This window comes from Mus caroli, chromosome 1, assembly GCF_900094665.2.
Source record: "Mus caroli chromosome 1, CAROLI_EIJ_v1.1, whole genome shotgun sequence".
Taxonomy (NCBI): Eukaryota; Metazoa; Chordata; class Mammalia; order Rodentia; family Muridae; genus Mus; species Mus caroli.
The window spans coordinates 37,667,767-37,689,992 of NC_034570.1; the positions used below are offsets into that span (position 1 = coordinate 37,667,767).

Sequence of the window (22,226 nt, forward strand, 5' to 3'; positions counted from 1 at the left end):
GAGAGGAGAGAAGAGAAGAGAAGAGAAGAGAAGAGAAGAGAAGAGAAGAGAAGAGAAGAGAAGAGAAGAGAAGAGAAGAGAAGAGAAGAGAAGAGAAAGAGAAAAAAAGAGAAGAGAAAAGAAACTTCACACCCCAGACACCTCATGTTACCATCCATACCATTGCTACGGTTCCTGGCTTTCTCCCTAGTGATGTGGGGTCTTTAGGTTTCACAGTAGTGCAGGGGAACAGAAGGAATGGGTGCTATAGGGCATTGTCTCCATCCCAAATAGGAAGGTAGCACAGTGGTGGAGTCATGATCAGAGATAACATTGAAGGCAACGACTGCTACTTCTGAGCAGCCCTGAGATCCTGTAGCTAGAGACCTCAGTACCTCAGTTCTGTCTACAAAGTTGGAGTGATGAAGAGAAAAGGATGAATCTCTGTGGAAGCCTTCCTTCAAATCCCAGCAACTGATGCCTCTCCAGCTCTAGTCTCATGCTCAGCCTGTACAGTAACTAGAGAGGCAGAAAGGCAGAGGCTTTCTGGAATCCGCATCTGCTGGCGTGGGACCCTGAAGGCCTTTATCCTTGCCCTATCTTACAGTCCTAGGAGGTTTCTGAAGAAGCTGCAAGGTGATAAACAGCTTGCCATACCTCAACTGCATCCAGTAACCTCCAAATTTGCTCTCCTTATGAGTTTAAATCATGGTGGGGAGTAGAGTCAGAAGTCAGGGGAGGCTAAGTGAGCCTCAGCTCGGCGTGCAGTGGCCACAGAAGACAGGCCATGCCCCAATGTTCTTTACCTATGAACAGCATGGCAGCATTTGGCCATTTCTGACGTCCCTGCATGAAGCTTGTGTGGCAAGATGCTATTTTTAGGCTGTAGATGAAGCAACTGAGACCCAGGCATTGCCCAAGAATTATGTCAGAGCCAGTTAATGACGAGGCAAGAAGGAGAACCAAGACTCCCTTCTGTCCTGTGCTCTTGTCATTAAACCACACACGAGAAATCATTTGCCTGTCACTCCCCTGCCCCAGAAATGGAATTTATGAAAAAATATTCTGGGTCTCCATGTTCTGGGAGATACAGGAAGCGTATATATATGGTGATGCTTACTCTGTCCTGAGTTTCCACTGGTCCTCCCTATGTGTTCTGGATCCAGTACCCTTCACAACCTTCTCCTCTCTTCTGTCTCCTATACCCTATGCTCCCCCACTTCCTCCCTCCCCTCCCCTCTCTCCCCTACCCCCTCTCCCTCTTTCCCCTCCCCCTCCCCATTCCTTTTCCCCTTCCTTCCCCTCACTTCCTCCCCTCCCCCACTTACTCCACTTCCCTTCCTCCTCTCCCCTTCCTCCACCTTTCTTTTCCCCCTTCCTCTCCCTTCCTGCCCCTTCCTCCCCTTAACCTTCTACCTCGCATCTTTTATTCACTCCCCCATGACTCCTCCTCTCTTCATACTTTCCACTTCCTCCCACTCCCTCCACATCTCCTCACACCCTCCTCCACCTCTCTTCACACCACAGCAGCCGGCTCAGCTTCACTTTGTCTTAAGCATGGCTTTCTTGGAGATTTCTTTCCTCAACATCCCCAACCTCCACCCTCCACCCCACCTTAGCTGGTTCTTCTTGTTGTCTACTCTGTGACCAATCTGTCCTGTCTCACAGCACAGGTATCAGGACACCCTGCTGGCTGCAGAATCATTTCCACGCGGATTAAAATCCAGCCTTTGAATGTCCTGCCCGCCCTCAGACCTCTTGTGCCATAGGGTGTCTTTCTTTGCCTAAGGATGGACATGCTCAGCTTGAAAGCTCTGAGTGTATTTAGGGAGCACATATACAAAGACTGTGCCTGCTGCACTTTTGCAACTAAAAGGACCACATGGATGAGCAGATGACAGGAGGAGTGACTTAAAGGAGTCACAGGGACTGCTATCATGGTGTTGCCATGTGGAGTCTGAAGGGGTGCCTACAGGTTTGTAGCCCTGGCAGTGGAGCTGACCTCCAGGTCAACAACCACTAAACGGTGCTCAGGTTTCTGTTGTGCATATGCACAAATAAATAGACTCTATGGCCATCAAACATACATGAGTGAACACAGCATTCAGGATGTGCTACCTGCCTTGCTTACAGAGTTCATTATGGGTGAACCCAACAAGAGCTTCCCCTCCCACATCAAGATGAGCCTTGCTGGAAGGGACCAAACTGTTTCCAAGCCAGAAGTGGTGGCTGCACAGCAGAAAGAGATCCCAGAAGAGACAAGTGCAGGGGGTAAGCAAAAAAATGCCACACATGTGGTGGAGGGCAGGGCAGCAGGGGAGTGAGGAGAGCGGAGGGCATAGAAGGGCAGAGATGTGAGGGAAGGGAAGGGCTTAACAGGCTGGTATAAGTCCTAATGGTACTGAAGTCCTGGAAGTGTCACCATCCATGGAGCAGTATGTGAAGGGTGTGGTAGAGCTCGTCTGTGGTCCTTGTTTATTCCAGATCAGCTTAACAGAGATAGGTTAAGGATAAGGAGTTTCCCTTCCCTCCAACATCAGATAATAACATATGGAAATGTTCTTGAAGGCGTGATAAAGACCAGATCACAGACCCAATAGATCAACACACAGACACCCAAGAGAACAGATCTTCAAGGCAGGAATGGGCACGCTCTCGTAGCATAGAGATGTGACAGGCATCCCTTCATGACAGCTGGGCCAAGGATGGAAGCTGAGAAGGACAAGAAGCCCCAAGAGATCCCGAGTACCTTTTTGCACTGCACGCACTGCAGGGCATACTGCTTCTCATAGCAGGGCACGCAGAAGTTCTGATTCTCCTTAGGTATGAAGCTCTTGGTTCCAATGGGCTGCTGGCAGCGCTGACAGGTGAAGCAGGTCTCATGCCAGCTACTGCCTTTGTATTCCATCTTGCGGGTACCTGTGGTCAGAGGCGAGAGAAATCAGCGGGTGCCATTAGATTGGCTGGAGTCCCAGTAACATGCCTCCAGAACCTGTTACCTTTTAGTGTTACATGACATGGCAAGTCACTTCTGCTCTCAAAGGCTCATCTCTAACTGGAGATAATTTCTATTTTGCCTTTTGTTTCAACACTATACATGCAATCCTTGAACAATATGGTATGTAGTAAGTACTTGAAGTTTACATTAAATATGGTGGTTGGGAATTTTAAGTGGAAATAAAAATTAATAAAATAAATATCAGTAAATTTTATTAATAAATTAAAATTAACAAAATAAAAATGTTAAAGTGCATTTTCACATGGTAAAATATAGGTGAAACTCAGCATGGTTAGGTAATGTTTATGTGGTAGAGTTGGTGAAGGTCACCTCTTAGCAACAGTTACTCTCTATACTCATGGTTTAACTTTCTTTTGGTTATCTGTGGTCAGACTCAGGTCAAACTGAAAATATTTAACGAAAAATTCCAGAGATATACAATTCATTCATGAAAGAAAGTTGCACACCTTTCTGGGTCGTGTGATGAGATATTGTACTCTCCTACCCAGTCTACAAGGATGGTGATTGTCGGGGCTGGCAAGATGGCTCAGTGAGTAAGAACATTGGCTGCTCTTTTGAAGGTCCTGAGTTCAAATCCCAGCAACCACATGGTGATTCACAACCACCTGTAATGAGATCTGACGCCCTCTTCTGGTGTGTCAGAAGACAGCTACAGTGTATTTATATATAATAATAAATAGATTTTTGGGCCTGAGCAAGCAGAATTGACTGGAACAAGCAGAGGTCCTAAAAATTCAATTCCCATCAACCACATGAAGGCTTATAACCATCTGTACAGCTACAGTGTACACACATACATAAAAATAAACAAATAAATCTTTAAAAAAAAAAAGGATGGGTATTTTCCTGTTTCCCAGGGCATCCACACTGTATTTGCTACCAATCCACCTCATTGCAAGACCAACTATCATGATACTACAGTCCTTGGGTTCATATAGCCTTATTTTATTTACTTTTACTATGTCCAACACACTAAAGTTTGTCATAAAGCAGAGTAAATGTAGGCTTAGTAGTGTCAATGGAGGGTCTCCGAATATACTCGCTAAGGATGGAGGGAATACTGTACATCCCCTGTTGTTCATTAATCAACATCCATCTGGTTCACAGTGAAGCAGAAGTAACTAGAGACCTCAGAGATGGCTCAGTGGGTAACATTTCTTGCCATGAGAGAGCCTGACAACCCGAGTCCAGTCCCCAGAACCCACCACAGAAGAAGCAAGCCAAGAGGTATCCTTTGACCTCCACAAGTGCACTGTGGCATGTACACACGGGCACGTGCACACGCGCACGCGCACGCGCACGCGCACATGCACATACATGCACACAGACACTAATCACCAATGATAACAAATCAATGTCTGTGGCGTTGATGACCTGGAGTCTCCAGCCCAGTGCAGTGAGGCACTACAGCAACACCTGCTGTGTGAACCACATTGTGATGGATCTCTCTGGCTTTCCACACTGTGCCGTGAACTAGAACGAGAGCTACTCTAGTCACTACTGTCATTGCACATTTCTATCACTCTTCAGTCAATATGTCCTAGAAATTTGTTCACTCCACCATCAACAACCTTGACCAACAGCAAACACTTGCATTTATTGACTGATTCTTTTCTTCACACCCCTAACATGTGTGTATATTTATAAAATGAGCAAATTCAGAATTGAAGCTGTATGTGATAGATACCCTTTGTATGATGCAGTAGACTAAGAAAAGAGGTTATGTGTAAGAAGATAAGAGTGGGGTCTTGTGTATGTGATACCTCAGGGATATCCCACAACAGTCTGTGGGCCAGACCCACACTGCTGTCTGTTTCTTAATTGGGGTTTATTTTATCTTCTTTATGGTAGAGCTAAGAGGGCCTCTTGCATGCTAGGAAGGATTCTACCATTATACCCACAGCCCTCAAACCATTCACTATCATAGCCTCTGTTCTTTTTCTAACAGCAGAGGAGCTGCAGAATAGTTGACTTTGTGACAGTCACTGTATCATTTGCAATTAGAAAAAAAAAAAACAACAACCACAAACATGTTTATGGCTTTAAAAAAAAATTGTAAGGTGTTGCTATCTAGCCCTGGCTAGCCTTGACCTCACAGATCTCCTGACTCAGCTTCTAGTGTGCGGATTCTCCATGCAGTACCACATCTGGCTTTTATGCCTTGGATGGGAAATATTTTCAGCTGTGTGGATCATATAAAGGATGCAGAATGTGGGCGACTTCAACCCAGGCTTCCGGAATTGGGGGTAGGTAGCTGGAATGGGGCCCACTGCTCCAGACACAGCAGAAGTACACTGGATAATGCAAGCAACTATGAACTAGTCCTTAGCTCTCAGTCAAAACAGCAAGGTCTAGGCTTCTCTTGAGCTGGCTGGAAGGCTAGTCAGGAGACATCTGTGCTATGGGTGGCTAGGGATGCATTGAGAATTCTTAGATGGTTCTTAGACAGCATCCGTGGGTCACTTTCTCAGCTTCTAATTCTTCCAAGAGGTTTTATCTTACATAGACTCTGTAAAATGTGCAGGGCTCATGTGTGGGTAACACACTGTGCCTTCTAACGTGGAGGTACATAGACTGTCCAGGGGGACAACGGATCTTGGAGTGGAAATGACATTGAACAACCAGTGTGGGGGTGAGAGTGGGTAGTTTTCCAAAGCGTTTCCTTGGCACCCAGAGGCTGGCTCCTTTACCACTGTGTTCATCTTGGTCCTCTGCTCTTGTCTCTCTGAGCTGCTGCTGTTAAGTGGCCCACCAACCCAGTGATTTCTCACCGAAGACAGTTAGCTACAACTCTCCAAGGCTCGCTCTCAGTGTGGGCTCAGGTAAATATGTATTGTTTCTTGAAACAGGGCCTGGCTTTGTAGCTCTGGCTACTTGAGGATTTATTATTTAGAGCACGCTAGTCTAGAACTTAAATCTATCCTTTTGCCTCTACCTCATGAGTGCTGGCATTAGGAGTATATGCCACCATGCTGGTTTCTGAAGTAAATCTTATGGCAACACAGGGTTGGGGAATTGTACCCTCAGGGAACGTGCTAGGAAGGCCACCCATTGCCATGGCCACAGGCTGCAGAGTTACCATGCAATGTGGCTAGTATGGTCCTGTTCCTACCCAAACAGACAGTGAGGAATCAGGAAGATGTGGGTGCAAGATTAGAGCTGGCCAGTCTCCTTGAGCCCTTCTTCCTCTGATACCAGCAAGACAACAGATGACAGGGGCCTAGCATTTAGTTCATGTGAACTGGCAAGTCTAAGGACAGGATTACGATGAAATTCTGGTTTTCTGTCTTGTCAGTGTGGTGTGTGGGGCCGGGTAGGGAGAAGGATCTGGACTAAGTCCTGTAAACCCGAATCCACTACCAAAGCTCCACAGAAGCTCTGCCCACTCTTCACCCTGCCCTTTTGTTTTTATGTTTTAATTGGTATATGATATTTACATGTACCAAATAGGGTGCAATACTCTACGCAAAGATTATAAACAGGGAGGTCAAAGCAGGGCCATTTCTATGTACAGGCATGTCTGCAGTGTCAGCCATTCAGAAGGCTTTAGCAAGAGGATCATTTGAGACCAGAGTCTGAGGCAAGCCTGGCAATGCAGAGAGATCCTGTCTCCTAAAAGATGAACAATAAACAACAACAAATCCCCTGGTCTGGATGCTGCTGTGAATATGATTTTTTAGATTAAATTACTGTTTGCAGCCAGCAGACTTAAAACGAAGCCGATTATACCCCTTGCAACAGAGAGGTCTCATCCAATCTGTGACAATCTTGTGAGCCAAGAACAAAGTTTCCTCAAGGGTAGGAATTCTCAAGACCAACTCAGAGAAAGCTTGTAGTCCCGTGAACTCTGGATGGGTCAATGCACATGGCCTCCAGTGTACAAAGGGACATGAGTATGTTAAGCTCCCATCAGCAATATCACTTCTATATTCAAAGTAACTCCGATTGTCAGGGTTCATTTAACTATACACTGACAAAGGACAATCCTGCAGACCATGACCTCTCTGTGAGGTGAGCAGACCAAGGCCCACATAGCTCCTGGCCACACCTATGGCATAAAGCAAAGATCACTTAGGTTCTTGGTCCAGCACCATGGACTATATGGGGATGCCCCGTTGAGGTAGCTCCCGGAACTGCTCTTGTATCCTGTTAGAGAGGCTATGTGTGCTTGCAACAGCAACAAGACCTCTGCAACTCCTCTGTCCTCCATTTCCCAGCTATGTCCCAGAACCCAAGTGAAGGAAATGAGTACCCTGCAGAGTGAGCTTCCTTGTCCATGTGTTCTGCACCCGTGCAGGTGTAATATACTAAGACACAAAAACTCCTCATATGTGGAGCTGACCCAGCAGCTCTCTGCAGACCCAAGTCCTCCCTCTGTACCTTTATCTCCTAGGGCCTGTCTGCTCACAGGCAGGAAAGGTCCTAGTGCTGGTTGACTAGGCATAAAGGATAGGGAAATCTGGAGGAACTGGGGGCATAGGAATCACACAGAAGAGGGTGGAGCACTTCAGAGGTGAATGAACAAAGCCAAAAAAGGGAGAACAGAAGCAGCAGTAGGTAGACCCTGGGGCTGGGCTACAACAGTATGAATGGTTGGCTACAACTCTGTAGCCAACTATGTACTATGTAGCTGTGTGGCTGGGCTGCTCTGAGGCTGGCTGCAGCTGTGTGGCTGGGCTACAGCTGTGTGGTTGGCTGCAGCTGTGTAGCTGGCTGCAGCTGTGTAGCTAGGCTGCAGCTGTGTGGCTGGGCTGCAGGCATGGTGAGGGTCGTAGAGAGATTCTACTCACTAGAAGAACTGCAAATTGACTTCCCAGGGCTGTTGTTTAGAAGACTACCAAAGAATTAATTTGCTTTCCTTTTGGAGACGAGTCTTGTGCTGGTTTTGTCTGTTCGTTTGTCTGCTTTAGTCAACTTGATATGAGGTAGAATCACTTGGGGAGACAGAGACTCCATTTCGAAAATGCCCCCATCAGACTGACCTGTAGGCAAGCCTTTTGGTTGATGATCAACATGGGAGGGGCCAGTCTTTGGTGGGCAATGCTCCAATGCCTCCTGCCATACCCCACTTGGGTCCTAAGTTTCTAATTAACGTGGCTTAAAGTTCCAGCATCACCAATCGCCATGCAGCTATGTCTTCCCCACCCCTCCCCAGCTGTGCTTCAGGCTGGGTGCTTCTGTTCCTGTCACAGTGTGTCACAGTCATTTAAAAGTCGTATTAACCAGAAAAATGTTGTAGCAATAAGAATCTATCTTACTGAAGGTCTAATTATCTCCTTTGGAAAAGTATTACTTCTCGCCCCATATATCTTCCCCAAATACTTCCCATATGTCAGTCTGTCACCCAGAACTCTGCAGTACCTCCTCTTTGCCAAAAGCAATGCAAGCCAGAAATAAAACAGAAAGTTAGTCACTCTCCCACAGAAGGATGGGAGCTTGCGTGTGTGGATGGAGCTCAGCAGCAGGGTGTTCACTGGCGTGTAGGAGGCCATGAACATCCACAGCATCACAAGTCAGAATCTGACTTAAAACTGTCTCCTAAGCATCGTGTTCTTCACACATCGATGGGGCCCTGCTACATAGGACGATACAGGATTATCTTTTGGTGGCCCTGAATCTTAGAGTTAGTATTCGATCCATTGAAACTACAAACTCAAAAACCCTTGACTTAAACTAACTCTCTCTCTCTCTCTCTCTCTCTCTCTCTCTCTCTCTCTCTCGTGTGTGTGTGTGTGTGTGTACATATGCATGCACATGTGCACACGTGTGCTCATGTGTTTGTGTGAGAGTGTGTGTGTAGACCACACATATGTGTAGAGCCCAGAGACCAACTTCAGGTATCATCCCTCAGGAATTGCATCATCTTTTTTCTCTCACTAGGACGTTAGGCTCAATCATCTGTCAAGGTTGGCTGTGATCTTCCAGGTTCTGTATCACACATCTTCATCTGTACACAAAGACACATTCACTGGCAGATGTTATAGTCACCACTGATGAGCCCATGTTCCTCACACAGCAGTGAAGGCAAACACTTAGAAACACCCAGGGAGAATGGGTAGCCTCTCCACCTCCAGCCCATCCTTCTTTCAGGACTTAACTGCTTCTAGGACTTGTATTTTTTCTTCCCCTTGGTAAAAATGTATCTGAGTTGGGGCAGAAAGAACAGAAACAAAGGGTGACAGCATCTTTCCAACAAAATCGCCACGAAGCACTCACGTTGCCCTGCCGCATGGGGGCGCACTACACATCTGTGGAAAGGAATTACTGTGGCTGTGACTGGAGCCTGATACACACTTGATCCCAATGGCCAATCAATGCTCCTCGTTCCTGTGAGCTGTGCCTTTGAGGGTGGTCACAGAAGAATGTGGGACTCCCTGTGTGAGGAAGACTGCTAGCCACGGGACCACATGTGGCTAAAGCATGAATGAGTCAGCACGGAGGGAGAGGAGGGGCATCGGTCAACATACACTTTGTCAGATGAGTGTGAACTCTGCAGACTTACTTCTTTAAAGCCCTTTCTAACCTCTACATCTGTTCTGACATGGGGAATTTTACGGTTTACACACCCCTGTGAGGTGCTGAGAATCGGGCGTTTTCTGACTGAGCCATCTTCAAGCCCTAACTTCTATTGCTTTTACATGTAAAGAAATGATGGTGATGGTGATGATGATGAGTGATACCTCTAGTTCCTACTACTTGGAAGACTGAAGTGGTGGGATCAATTGAGCTTTCTTACTGCACCTCCCCCATCGTGTAACTGGCTGGCCTAGAACTCAGAGATCTGCTGTGTCTCCAGCTATAGAGTGCTGAGATTAAAGGTGTGTCCCATCGCACCTGAGACCGAATAGGATTCTTAAAGAAAAATAATCCTTTTAAATGGTTTTATGTTGCTCGCATTTATCAGTGGAGTGAACTGAATTTCGTCTAGAATTCTCTTTTAAGTTTAACATATTTGATAACTTTACTTAAAAGTTCTTTGATTAACAAACTTCAAATTCTTAAGTAGTTCCAAAACTGAGTTAAAATTATAGGTATTGTGAATAATTAAATATTATTAGTGCTAAAATAGCTAATACATTAAGAAATTTCAACTAAAACCACAAGCATGGATCATTTTCTCAACATATACTTTAAAACTCAGAATCTCAAGGTTAACTCATGTTTTTAAAATCTCATACACACTTTAGTAGTTACTTAATATTTCTGTGGTCCCAAGGTATGCAAACTACTGATACAGCAATATGTTATTGTGATCTACAAACATGTTACATGCCATTTATGGCTGTCCTGGGACATACAAATCCTGTGGGCCACAGAGTGGATACACCTGGTGATTCTAAAGTTTCTTAAGATGTCTGCTTCCCCTTGATTCTAACCCTCCCTCTAATTAAAGAATTTCAAAGAGGCTGTCTTGACACTTTAAACTACTTAGTTATCTTGCATAGAAATCTGGTTGTGCCATCCAGGCTGGCCTGGAATGCACTGTCTTCCTGCCTCGGCTTCCCAACTTCCGGGGTTCAGGACTGCATTAGCATACAAATTGCCTTGTAAGCTATTTGAGTTCACTGCCTATACCCAGTTTGTCCACTCGAGGGCGCCTGATGACCTTGCTTGGACCACTGTCTGCACAGGCTCCATCAGCCTCCTCCACATGAGTGGTTCAGAGCCCACATTGCCCAAAGTTACATTTCCCCAAACTCCATCTACTCACACTTTCTCCTGTCCTCAATCAGTTTGCTGGACCCCTGCATCTAAGTGATCTGCTTACTGCTGCTTCCAACCTGCCTGGTCTTCAGGGAGAGCCTGTGCTTCCTATTAGCATGCCCATGGATGGATACTCTCTGCGGGCTTTGTGTACTTATCCCGGAGCTACACAAAGCCAGCATGTCAAGCAGTAGGTACATGTGTGAGTATGACACACTGAAAGCTACTTGGCTCTGAACCTACCACCTGTGCTAGTACCGCGTTCTAAATCATACCACCCTCTAAACTGCTAGACATCAGAATCCTAGGTCAGGTTCTCTGAGCTGTTCTAACATCCATTTTTACATCGTGTGTATGATAAGATTTGCTTCTCAAATCCCATATTTGCATATGTGTATTTGTGTGCGTTTTTTCAGTGATGGTAATCAAACCCACACAGTGGGCATGGAGCTACAGCAGTCCTCCTTATACTTTTATTAACTCACTTGACTGGCCTCTAACTCACAGAGATCTGCCTGCCTCTACGTCTGACATACTGAGACTAAAGGTGTACACCGCCATACCTGGTCTATCACTCACTTTTTTTTTTTTTTTTTGGTTTTTCAAGACAGGGTTTCTCTGTGTAGCCCTGGCTGTCCTGGAACTCACTCTGTAGACCAGGCTGGCCTCCTCGAACTCTGCCTCTCGAGTGCTGGGATTAAAGGCATGCACCACCATGCCCCACTATCACTGACTTTTTACAAATAAGAGATTCCTTTGTCCTATATAAAGTCAAGACGAGAGGAGAGACAGAGAAACAGAGAGAGACATAGACAGACAGAGAGAGACAGAGAGAGTCGGGGTGGGGGAGAACTCATCTTCTTCAGGTAAAAAAAGAGACATAGTATCATTGCGTATAGTTCTTAACCCAGTTGTGGTTCTGTCCTTTTTTGATGTCTGTCTATCTAGGACATAACATCATGAGGTCAGGCAGAGGGTGAAGCTAAGCAACATGTAACTCCTGGCCCGTCCTGGCACACCAGAGCACAAATCATAGTTGTTGAAATAACCGAGTGTAAATTCAGCAAGCAGAGCAGAACAAGAAAGCACGTGTACTGGGAGAAGCGAGCGAGGCAGGGGAAGAGACGCATTTCCAGGGAACTGCTGGCATTCCTTTTCTGGCTAGTTCTCTCTAGCCACAGGCTGCTGTATATCCTCGGCCAACCAACCGCAGATCAAGAGTCCCCAAAGAAAATAATCATCTCCACTAGAGAACGTATACAGACGTCTGTCATGACACCACATAGTATAACAGTGTTCATACACCACTTGCAGATTATTTTAAATATACGTGGAAATGTTTTATGTAAGAAGTAGGCATTCTGCAGAGGGTGCTTGAGAATCTGTGGGTGTTGGTAGCTGGTCCTAATCCGAGATACCAAAGGCTGACTGAACAGGAATTCCACTTCTAACGATACACCTCACTCCTCTCCCACCCCCCACATTTTGAGTGGTAGGGGGTTGAGACAGGCCTTGGATGTCCTGGAACTTGCTCTGTAGACCAAATTCTGCCTGCTTGTGCCTACCAAGTGCTGGGATTAAAGGCGTTCGACATCATCTCCCAGTCACACCCTTGCATCCCTTGCATCGGAGATCGATTAACATATCCTGTGTTCAGGGCCAAGCACTGAAGTATCAACACCAGTGTCTGTCTCTGGACAACTGAGAGTCCCACCCCACAGTCCATCACTGAACTGGCTCAGTGCCACAGGCGAATGATAAAGGCGCATGCGTGCTGACCTGGCATGATGGTTTTCTTGCATTCCTGGCACTTGGACGAGTATTCATTGGAATAGCAGTCGGTGCACAGCAGCTGTTCCTCCTTGGCAGCAAAGGGCTTGTCCACCAGCGAGCTTCCACACCGGGAGCAGTGGAAGCAGCCTTCATGCCAGTGCCGATCCTTGTAGGACAAGTCCTAGAGAGGCAGACACAGAAAGCGTCAGAGGCGGGACAGGAGAGGTGACACTACTGTCTGACTCAGAGCATAGGGGCCTTGGTGCACTCCATTGCTGGAGTGGGTGGGTAAGGGGGGAGGGGGAGGAAGGAGGGCAGATTTGCCTGTGGACAAGCCTGTGCTGTATTTTCTTGATTGATGATTGATATGGGAGAGACCAACTTACTATGTATGGGGTGGTGGTCCTGTGTGCTATTTAAAAAGCAGGATGAACAAGCCACGGGGAAGGGACAAGCCAGGAATCAGCTCTTCTCCTCTGCCTCTATATCTGTTCCTGCCTCCCTGTTCCTGCTCTGACCTCCTTTAGTGATGGAGTGTGGGCTGAGAGTTGTAAGCTGAAAGAAGCCTCTCCCCTGGATGTCTCTTTTGGTCTTGCTGTTTTCTCACAGCACAAGAAACCCTAACTTAGACACTGAACTAGGGGGCCTTGTTTCTGTGAGGTTCTCGTTCCTCTGAACCCAGCTCTCTCCATGTCAATGGGTTGGTCCTTTGAAAAGATGGATCAGAGACATGGCTGACACCCATGCTGGACTCCCGTAAGTCTAAGTATGATGAGAGTAGGCAGTGAGAGAGCAGAAACCTAAACCTGTCTTTTGAAGGTTAAATACTGAAAGTCATTTTAGAAGAAAAAAAAATTTTGGTGGGGAGATCATATGTACTTTGTTGTATATTTTGACAAGTGAAATGCAATATAATCTGCTTTAATTTGAGACCACCTGTCGGTGTGTTAAGTCACTACAAACTGCTAAGCTCATGCAGTGTATACATTATCATTATATGATATGTCATATACATATATTGGTATCATTTGGGATTAGGTATAACCTGGACTCTTTCCATACATATTCCCCATTTTTAAACTTAAACCCCTTATGGGGCCCAAGTAGCAGACAAAATAAAACAAACATAGAAAGTAAACGGCAGATATTTGCTCTGTGAATGATGGTGATTAGGACCGTGTTGTAAGCTCTCGATACTGCATAGCCCTGAAATATAGTTAGTACCGAAGCTCAGAGACATTCCTAAGCTTCTCACAGTCACACAGCTGGCATGTCCCTAAGTCAGGCTGTGGTATGGTTTCCACTGAGCCATACCAGATGAGCATTGAAAAGGGCCAGCTTTTTCAGAAGTTAGCTGGCCTTCCGCTGTAATACGTCATCCCACTAATGAGGGTTCTTGGTGGAAAGGCTACAGACTGCTTTCCACGGCCGCCCACCATTGGACAGAAGTGAAAGAAGTCAGAAGCCTTTCTTGTAAGGTGGCCTACTGTCACCTGGCAGCAACTCTGCTCAGGGAGTGGGCACTGCACACACCAAGGGGTCACTTTTAGCTAGCAAGGAGAAAAGCTGCACAATTTGTGTTACAGAACGCCACAATCAAGATAACATAAAGTATTTAATTGGGCTTAAAGTTTTGGGGGATTAGAAGCCATGATGGTGGAGCAAATTCATGGTGATGAGAAGAGCTCAGCTCTCACATCTGAGAACTGCAGGCTGGAGGCAGAGAGTGTGCCACCAGATGTCACCAGTCCCACACAGGCTATCGAGAAGGACAGAGTCCTTTGCATTGGTGTTATGAGACATTTGCAGAGAAGCCAGCTGAATGCTCTAATTGGTCTAAGGTTTTACGGAAACTCGGAACATTTCTACAACAAAAACACAGCTGTGGTTAAAGACTGCCTAGCTGACAGTCATTTGACACTTGAAAGTTTGACCTTAAATATGAACACTGTCATGTCCTCTAGATGAACATGGCCCATCCCACTCAGAGAGCCAAGTCAGGCATGCAGAGATCACAGGAAGCCTATGAAGAGTCAGACAGAGCCATCCCTGCTGCCCTCTCGTGAACGTGGTTCTCAGTGCACGTTTCCTGAGGCCTTCCAAACTCACCTGTCTCTCTTGTGCATGCACATACTCACCATAGATAGCATAGTACATATTGATCATTCTTAAACCTTTCTGACAGAAATTGAGAACGCTAGGCTGATTCTATGACAGGCTTCAAATTAGCAGTAAAGGAGACTAGTCTTACATATTTGTTTCCAAGAACTGGGCAAGTCCAGGCAAGTCCGGGCCTCAGAAGCTGCCCCAACACCTAGTCTAAGGCAAGGACGATGGGTCAACAACAGTTTCCAGACTTCCTCAGCAATGTCCTCAGCAACAGTTTCCAGCCCCCATACCCTGGTAATGGAATGTCCCTAGAGATGGAGTAAGATAAGGGTCACCTACCCCAGAATGCCCTAATCAGGCCTTCGAGCACACTTGTTTCCCTATCTTGGTAATGAGAGGCCCCAGCATGCTGGACTTCTGCAGAATAAAACATTCTTTGCATTTACATACTATTTGAGTGGGGTATCATACTTTAGCCAATCATGGACCCTCACAAAATGTTTTATCTGAAGGTAAATGTCAACCTCTGATTATATGCCTGAAGTCAGTGGTAGACCAAAAAGAAAAATACCACTAAACAGCATTGTGCCACCATTGCTGGCAGGTCCTGGAGATGGGGTGTAAAGGGTGGGGTGGGGGGAATCCCTGTTCCAGGGGATTTCCCTGTTCCAGCTAGAGTTGGTGATGGACTTTCTGGCTCAACATCGGAGTATGTGTGATGTGCAGGCAGTAGGAAGGTCTCCTGTGTGTCACATGCCTTACATGACTAATGCTATTGGGGGCTGGGTACCCCTGAGGTCACAGAAGCAGGAGACTCAACAATTAAGCTCAGGGGCCCAAGAGCCAGACCAATTATACCCTTGATCCTCTACCTACCAGCTGCATGGCTAAGGGCAAGAAGCAAGCCCCTCAACCTCAGGCTTCTCACTGAGAATACAGAGGGCAGGTGCCCGCTATCAGCTGGGACAGAAACAGTAAACACACACAAGGTGCTTGCGGCAGCTTGTGCTACATAGAAACTGTCTAGTGAGTGCCAGCTCACAGTCAACCACGAAAGCAGTGACCTCAAAGTGTCACTCACTGGCACTAAATTTCCACACGGAGATGGTAATGAAAAATCAGAATTTTTTTTTCTTTCTTGTGTCTCCTTGGGTTTTTTGTTTTATGTTCGTTGTTTTGTTTGTTTTTTAGCTTACCAGAAAGACCAAGCCTCAAACTCAGCATCCTCTTTCTTGGCCTCCTGTGAGCTAGGGTTCCAAGCATGAGCTACCACACCCTATTAAAAAATTTTAACATCTTAAAATCTCCACAGTAAGAATTCCAGTGCTCGATAATTTTGTATAGTGCTTTCAAACTTCCTTTAGTTCTTATAATCTAAAAATATGTTTCTAAATTCAACTTGCCTATTTTGAGCCATACAATTACTTTTTGTTTATTCATGAGTAGATTTGACTCTAGGATGCAAAAATTTATGTTTCCCCAGGCATTCCCCACCCCCACCCCCCAAATTTCCACCTTTACTGATTCAACAAACCAAACTGTGATCCGTTTTATTTTATTTTATAAAGGTGGTAGTACATCAGTGTCAGCCTTTTCCAAGTCAGTCCCTGCATGCTCGCCCAGCCTGGGCTTGCCCCAGCACTTTTACCCATCCATCTGCTCAGCTGCACACAGAGCACACATCTCACCTGTCCTGTGAGAACCCGCCCAGTGCCCTGGCCAACACAGAACCTCTGCATTTCTTTGAAAGCCACACCTCACCAATGAGGCCATTGGGCAATTCCTGGAGCTCTCAGGCTGTGCTCTTTGACTCTGAGATCACTTGATACCATCTCAGCTTCCACCTAGTCCCTGAGCTTGTTGTATTAATCAGGAAGTGGGCAAAGGGCTTGTGTGAGAAGATGGTGACTGAGACTGAAGAGCACAGAGAGGCTTCCAGGCCCATTTGGTTTCAGTGTCTTCAGTCTTACTTAGTCCCAGGATTTCCCAGGGCTCAGAGACAATCCAAAAAATACCACTCAAAAATTAAGATAATAGGTCAAAGCTGGCCAATGTTTGACTCTACCTGCCAAATATTTATCATGAAGATCCAGTGCCAAGTGATCTTTCCATTCTTCAGAGTCACAGCCACAAACAGAACTTCAGCTTTCATGGTTAGCACCGTGCCAAGTAGTGTTGACTAGTTCATTTTTTTTCCTACATTGTTTTGTACACACAGCCCTGACAAGCATAGGTTCTGAATCCTTGGATCCAAACAACCACAGACAAAAAAAGATTCAAAACTAAAATTTCATCTATATTGAACATTCATACTTTGGGGGGATAGTATCCCCTAAATAATACAACCCAATTCTTCATATAGTATTTGTACTGCAGTGAGTATCACAAGTAAACTAGAGACAGTTTACAGAATACTGGAGGCTGTGTGAGGTTGCCTGCAAATGCTGGACTGTTCTGTATAAGAGACTCAATCCCTTTCAAAGAGATCCTGCACCCACAGTCTCTTCCAGATACTGAGGAGGACCATAATACATGATGAACATTGATAATATTTAGATGGCTAAGGGGCAGGGTAGCTTGAACTGGGTTAGCATGCATAAAGCCCTATGCATATCCCAGCACTGGAAAAAGAAGACAGAGATAGATAGAAACAGAGGGAAAAGAAGAGGGAGAGGGAGAGACGGAGAGGGAGAGAGGGAGGGGGGAGGGAGAAGGAGAGAAGGGGAGGGGAGGGGAGGGGGAGGGGGAGAGGGAGAGGGAGGGGCAGGAGACAGAGACTCAGAGAGAAGTTTTCTAGAGAGATTGGAAAAAGAAGGGAAAAGACCATTTCTATTTCCCAGAAAAACAAAAACAAAACCACTAAGGCTAATCTTGAGCTCACCAGAGGGTCACAGACTGTTGTAAAATGTGATCCACATGGGAGAACAGCACAAACACTTCTCTTCATACAATGGTTTTCACTTTAAGAACACCCCTCATCTAGGACACACTTGTTGCTTCCCTCCAAATGTACCCTTGTTAGGACTTCAGCTGAGCCCTGGGAGAGCCTGTGACCCAAAAGGCTGTAGCACTAGGGTCCCTACTGCAGCCGACCGCCTTTCTATGACTCCTCTGCATGGCCTTCCACCCATGCTAGGAGATGCTTGGCTGTCAGTTCCCCCAAACTAACTGCTTCTCAAACAGACTGATACCAGAGTGTGAGGGGATTTGCTCATCAGTCCTGCCCAGCTTGCCGAGAAGGTGTTCTCTGCTTTGGGACTACAGGGTGATCCTTTTTCCATTCTGTTCTTTCAGATCCTTGCAAATGGAGTCCGGAGGAATGGATAGCAGGAGAAAGAATGGCTGTCAAACACTGTCCCAGAGAAGAACAATCTCCTCACACTGTCTATTTCCCTGACAGTTCTGGGAGATAAGCAACCTCATTTGATAGACATGGAAATGGAGACTCATAGGTGACAGAGCCAGTGCCTGTCACACAGCTTGTTGAAGATGGAACAAGGTGTAAGACTAGGCAAATCTGCTTCAGGGTCCTGCCTTGAGCATACCGTTGCAGGTTGCTGTCTGGGGCGTTTTGAGCAGAGAGTTGGCTTTTTTCTTTGTAGTACCCAGTCAGCCAGCTTTACTCCTCACTTTGAAGGCCCTGAATTATTGTTTCCTTTAAATATAGTGTTTTTTTTAAAAAAAATTCCAAATAAATCCAATATTCACCCTTTACTACATTTTTAATTTCCATACTTTCATATACCTATAGCCAACCACAATGTGAGATTATTAATGGAAAATTCCAGAAATAAACAATTTTTAAGTTTTAAGTTGAAACATGTTCTGAGGAGCATGACAAAGTCTCAGGGAATCCCACTTTGTCCCAGAGGGGGCATGAATCATTCTCTCGTCTGTAGCATTCACATTGTCTATGCAGCAGTCAGCAGCCGACTTGTTACTGTGCTGATTACAGGGTGTCCTGCTGCTCACATAAATCACAACTTCGGGTGTCTACCAGGAACCTTGGAATGCGACCCAGGACAAGTAGAACTTTTGTACCCATGATATCTGTGTTCATTTCAAAGTCTGTGGACAGAGTCTACATGGAGAATCTATAAAGGTAGTTTGCTCATGAAGAACAGAGAAATCAGGCCAAGAGACAGCCCCTCTGATAGAGGAGTTTATGTACAGACCTTATCCTTGGGTCCTGTAAGTCAGAACTCCCAGGGACTCCCAGGCAATCTCCCAGGAGGGTTAGTCTCTAACATCTCTACAAATACACAATAACTCACATACACAATAACTCACATATGTCTATATTCACACACACAATTAATAATAATAATACTTTGGAGAGCACTAGCTTGATACATTTTTAAAATTTTATTGTTGTTATTATTTTGTAGACAGGGTCTCACTAGGTAAGCTTGGGGCCTAGGACTTGCTATGTAAACTGAAATGGCTTTGATCTCACAAAAATCCACCTGCCTTTGCCTCTGGAGTATGGGTATTAAAGGCATGCTCCACCACACCCAACACAAGATAGCATTTTTTTTTAAAAAGAAAAAATAAACTTGAAAGTCATCCCAAGGACTAATCATCAAGTTGGCATAAGGCCATGAGAGGAAGAATGGAGCAGCACTCTTACCAGAGAAGGTTCCAGAAGGGCTGCAGAAATGGCCTGCACCATGTCAGCAGGGAGAATGGCCTGTTTCTCTAACTGCTCCCTACACTAACGGTGCTCAAGAACTTTCTAAAAACAGGATAGGGGTATCTTGGTCTTCTCTGGATACCTAAGAAGCAGAGTCTAGATTAGAGTTCACACATTACTCCCCACACAAGAACCTCCTAGATTTTCTGTTAAAAACCTTCCAACGTTAAGTGAGAAGATGTATTGTGGTGGGAAGGATTTGTACCAATTCCATCACCACATCAATATATCCTGCTTGAGTGACTAGGAAAGCCAGTGAGTAGCCCATGTATGTGTTTCTGCTCCCGAATCAACCATCCAGACCACACCTGTTGTCACTACTTCTAGTTGAGTAGAGGTAACACCTGAATAAGGGACTTGATACTACAAGTTAGGAAGTTTGATACAACCATCTACTCCCTGTTTAAACATTCCAACCCTGCCGTGGGGAGAGGCCCTGAGACTTCCCTCTCGAGCTTCCACAGGCTTGTGGAATAAACTCTACTGAGAAGCTTACTCGTTCAGTGACCGGCATACTGTACTAGATGGGGACAGTGGACACAATGCGTCTGCCTCAGTAACACCAGGAAGCTGGACAGGAACCATACAGCAAACCCAGCACCATTTCTGCACATGTCATTGCCATCGGATAGGATCCAGGAGAAGGACAAGGGCTTTTCCATCAACGGACAGTTGGCAGAAGTAGGGCAAACATTTCTTATTCACAGGATTGACCGTTGAGATGCCTTATCTGACCTGAAGATCATGTCCAAGGCTTCTTGCAGGTGGTCAGGGAGCATAGGTTGTTGGTAAGGAACCTTCTGAGTCTGTCTCTACTACTTTCTAGTTCCAGTTCTCAGTAAGATCTTCAACTCTTTTAAGCATATACAACAGAGTAGTTTTCAAGTAACTTGACAGCAGGCGCTAAGTTTTAAATTTAGTCTTGGCGCTAGCTTTCCTCTACACCCATCTTTTCTTTACTATGACTGCTCTCTCCACAGCCCCTCTCAGGGTCCACTGGTGGATGACAGCCTGCCTAGCATCAGGACTTCCCTTGCAGAGACATGGACTCATCAGTGTGTTCTGTCTGAGACCCTTTGTTACAGTTATTAATTTTCAAATGCATAGTTCTCTCTAGGCAGTCTAATTTTCTTGATTTTTCTGAGGTTCATAACTTAGGCTGATAAAAAATAAATTCTATAGTCAGTATAAAGTTTTTCTTTTCTAGCATCTACTGGTATCCAAGACAAATTAAGAAGGATGTCGTATTGGAAGATGATTAAGTTATGTTTGTTTTGTGACTTCTCAACTATTTCACTGGTGGTCAGAATCAACGATCTTCTTGAGTATCGGATGTCCAAGGAACATGGAGAAAAGGAGATATCTAGGTGACTTCCCAGGAACAATCAAAAAAATGGATGCATACTAGTTACAGGGACAGTTGTCAAGACTCATCTGTATCATTTAAAATTTAGTCAGTACTTCAAAAGTAATCCAATTCCCACAGGCATGAGTATATCTTAATATTTTACAGATAAGTGTGTCTTCCAGAGAGCCGAGCACAGTCCATGGTGGCTGGACTGCTTTAACAAGATTGAGTGGCCATCAGTTCAGCTAAGCACCTCACCCTCCTGTAGCAATTTTGGCTTTACTTTCTGAAGAAACAGAAACTTTTTGTCACTTCTTCCTCCTCAAAGTCAACTACATGACTGCATTTGCCAGTCAAGAAGACCACAGCAAAAAAAACGTGTAAACGTTCTACTACGAAGTTCTTACTTTAACCCAATATCTCTTTGTTCCTAAATGAGGAAAATCACAGAGCAGGACCCACACCCTCTGATCTCAAGTTGCTGATGCGGGTTGAGAAGTTCAGTGCGCTAGCTTCTGACCCCTTCAGCAGTCTTGTTGACTTTGGCCCCTGTAGAGATTCTTGTTTATTTGTGCATCAAATGCCTCTGGAAGGAAGACTGGCTTTTGGGGTCTTTCCATTAAATCACTCTGGAGAAATGATAAGTGACTTGGGTCTTGTTTTTACTTCAGTCATTGGTCAGGGATGACTAGTCCCAGAAATGCACTTTTTTTTTTTCCTTTAAACTGGAGTTCTTCCTCCGAATGCTATGTGGACCTCTATCCAACTTAACTATTTCTTAGCTAGATAAAAATCTTAAAAAACCACTTCTTGTCTCTGTCTAAGAGTTTGTCTTCCACGTGGATGTTCTTACTTAGAATTTCACGATGAAAATGGATAGAGAGGTGAGGCTTCTGAGAAGCATGTGTCACAGAAAGCATCACATAAAGAACGGAAAAGGAATTGGAGGGAAAACAGAAGCACGGGGCTCACAGCATCGCAGCTGCCATTCAGTGTGAGGACTTTGTGTGAGAACACTTATCATAATAACCGCACTCAGCAGAGACCCAATTTTCCATTTCACAGACGTGGACAGGAGAACAGAGGGGTCAAGTAACTGTTGGAGCTCGCCTTGCTCATGAGACACCTAAGCCGAAAGCAATGAGTCTGTGTGGCAGCTGCGTGCTTATGCTTGGCCCATTATATAAGTGCAGAGATTGCTATTGTCTGGATCTTCGGTTCCCTCCACAGCCCTGTGTAGTTTAGATCCCAGCCCGGAGCCACTGAGAGGCAGTGGAGCCTTTCGAGGTAGAGAGGCCCTTTCATGACTGAGAGTGTGCTTTAGAGAGGGTTGTGGTACTCTAGCTCCTGCCTCTCTCACACTTTGTTTCTCGGATCACCATGTAGGCAGTTTTCCCTGTGTACCAACCACGGTGACTGACTTGCTACAGGCTTCAATACAAGTGATGGTGTCCATCCAGTCATGGAGGGAACCCTTGAAAGCCAAGAGCTTAAGTTACTCTTTTTTCTTTATAAGCTAGTGATCTACGCTACTGTGATGAGAAGCTAACACAGAAACTAAGTACACTTACCCCCTAGAACATGACATACGCCAGCAAAAA

General features: G+C 45.4%; 1 protein-coding gene across 4 annotated transcripts in view; it reads right to left on the reverse strand.

The window, feature by feature from the left end:
• The window catches only part of Fhl2 (four and a half LIM domains 2), a 72,430-nt gene that overhangs the window by 5,836 nt on the left and 44,368 nt on the right, over nt 1-22,226 (reverse strand). For all 4 annotated transcript variants that reach the window (XM_029479883.1, XM_021161490.2, XM_029479877.1 and 1 more), the window contains exons 3-4: nt 12,482-12,656; nt 2,729-2,898 (exon numbers count right to left, since the gene is read on the reverse strand). In XM_029479883.1, coding sequence (XP_029335743.1) covers nt 2,729-2,898; nt 12,482-12,656 — 345 coding nt within the window. The remainder of the gene's footprint in view (nt 1-2,728; nt 2,899-12,481; nt 12,657-22,226) is intronic.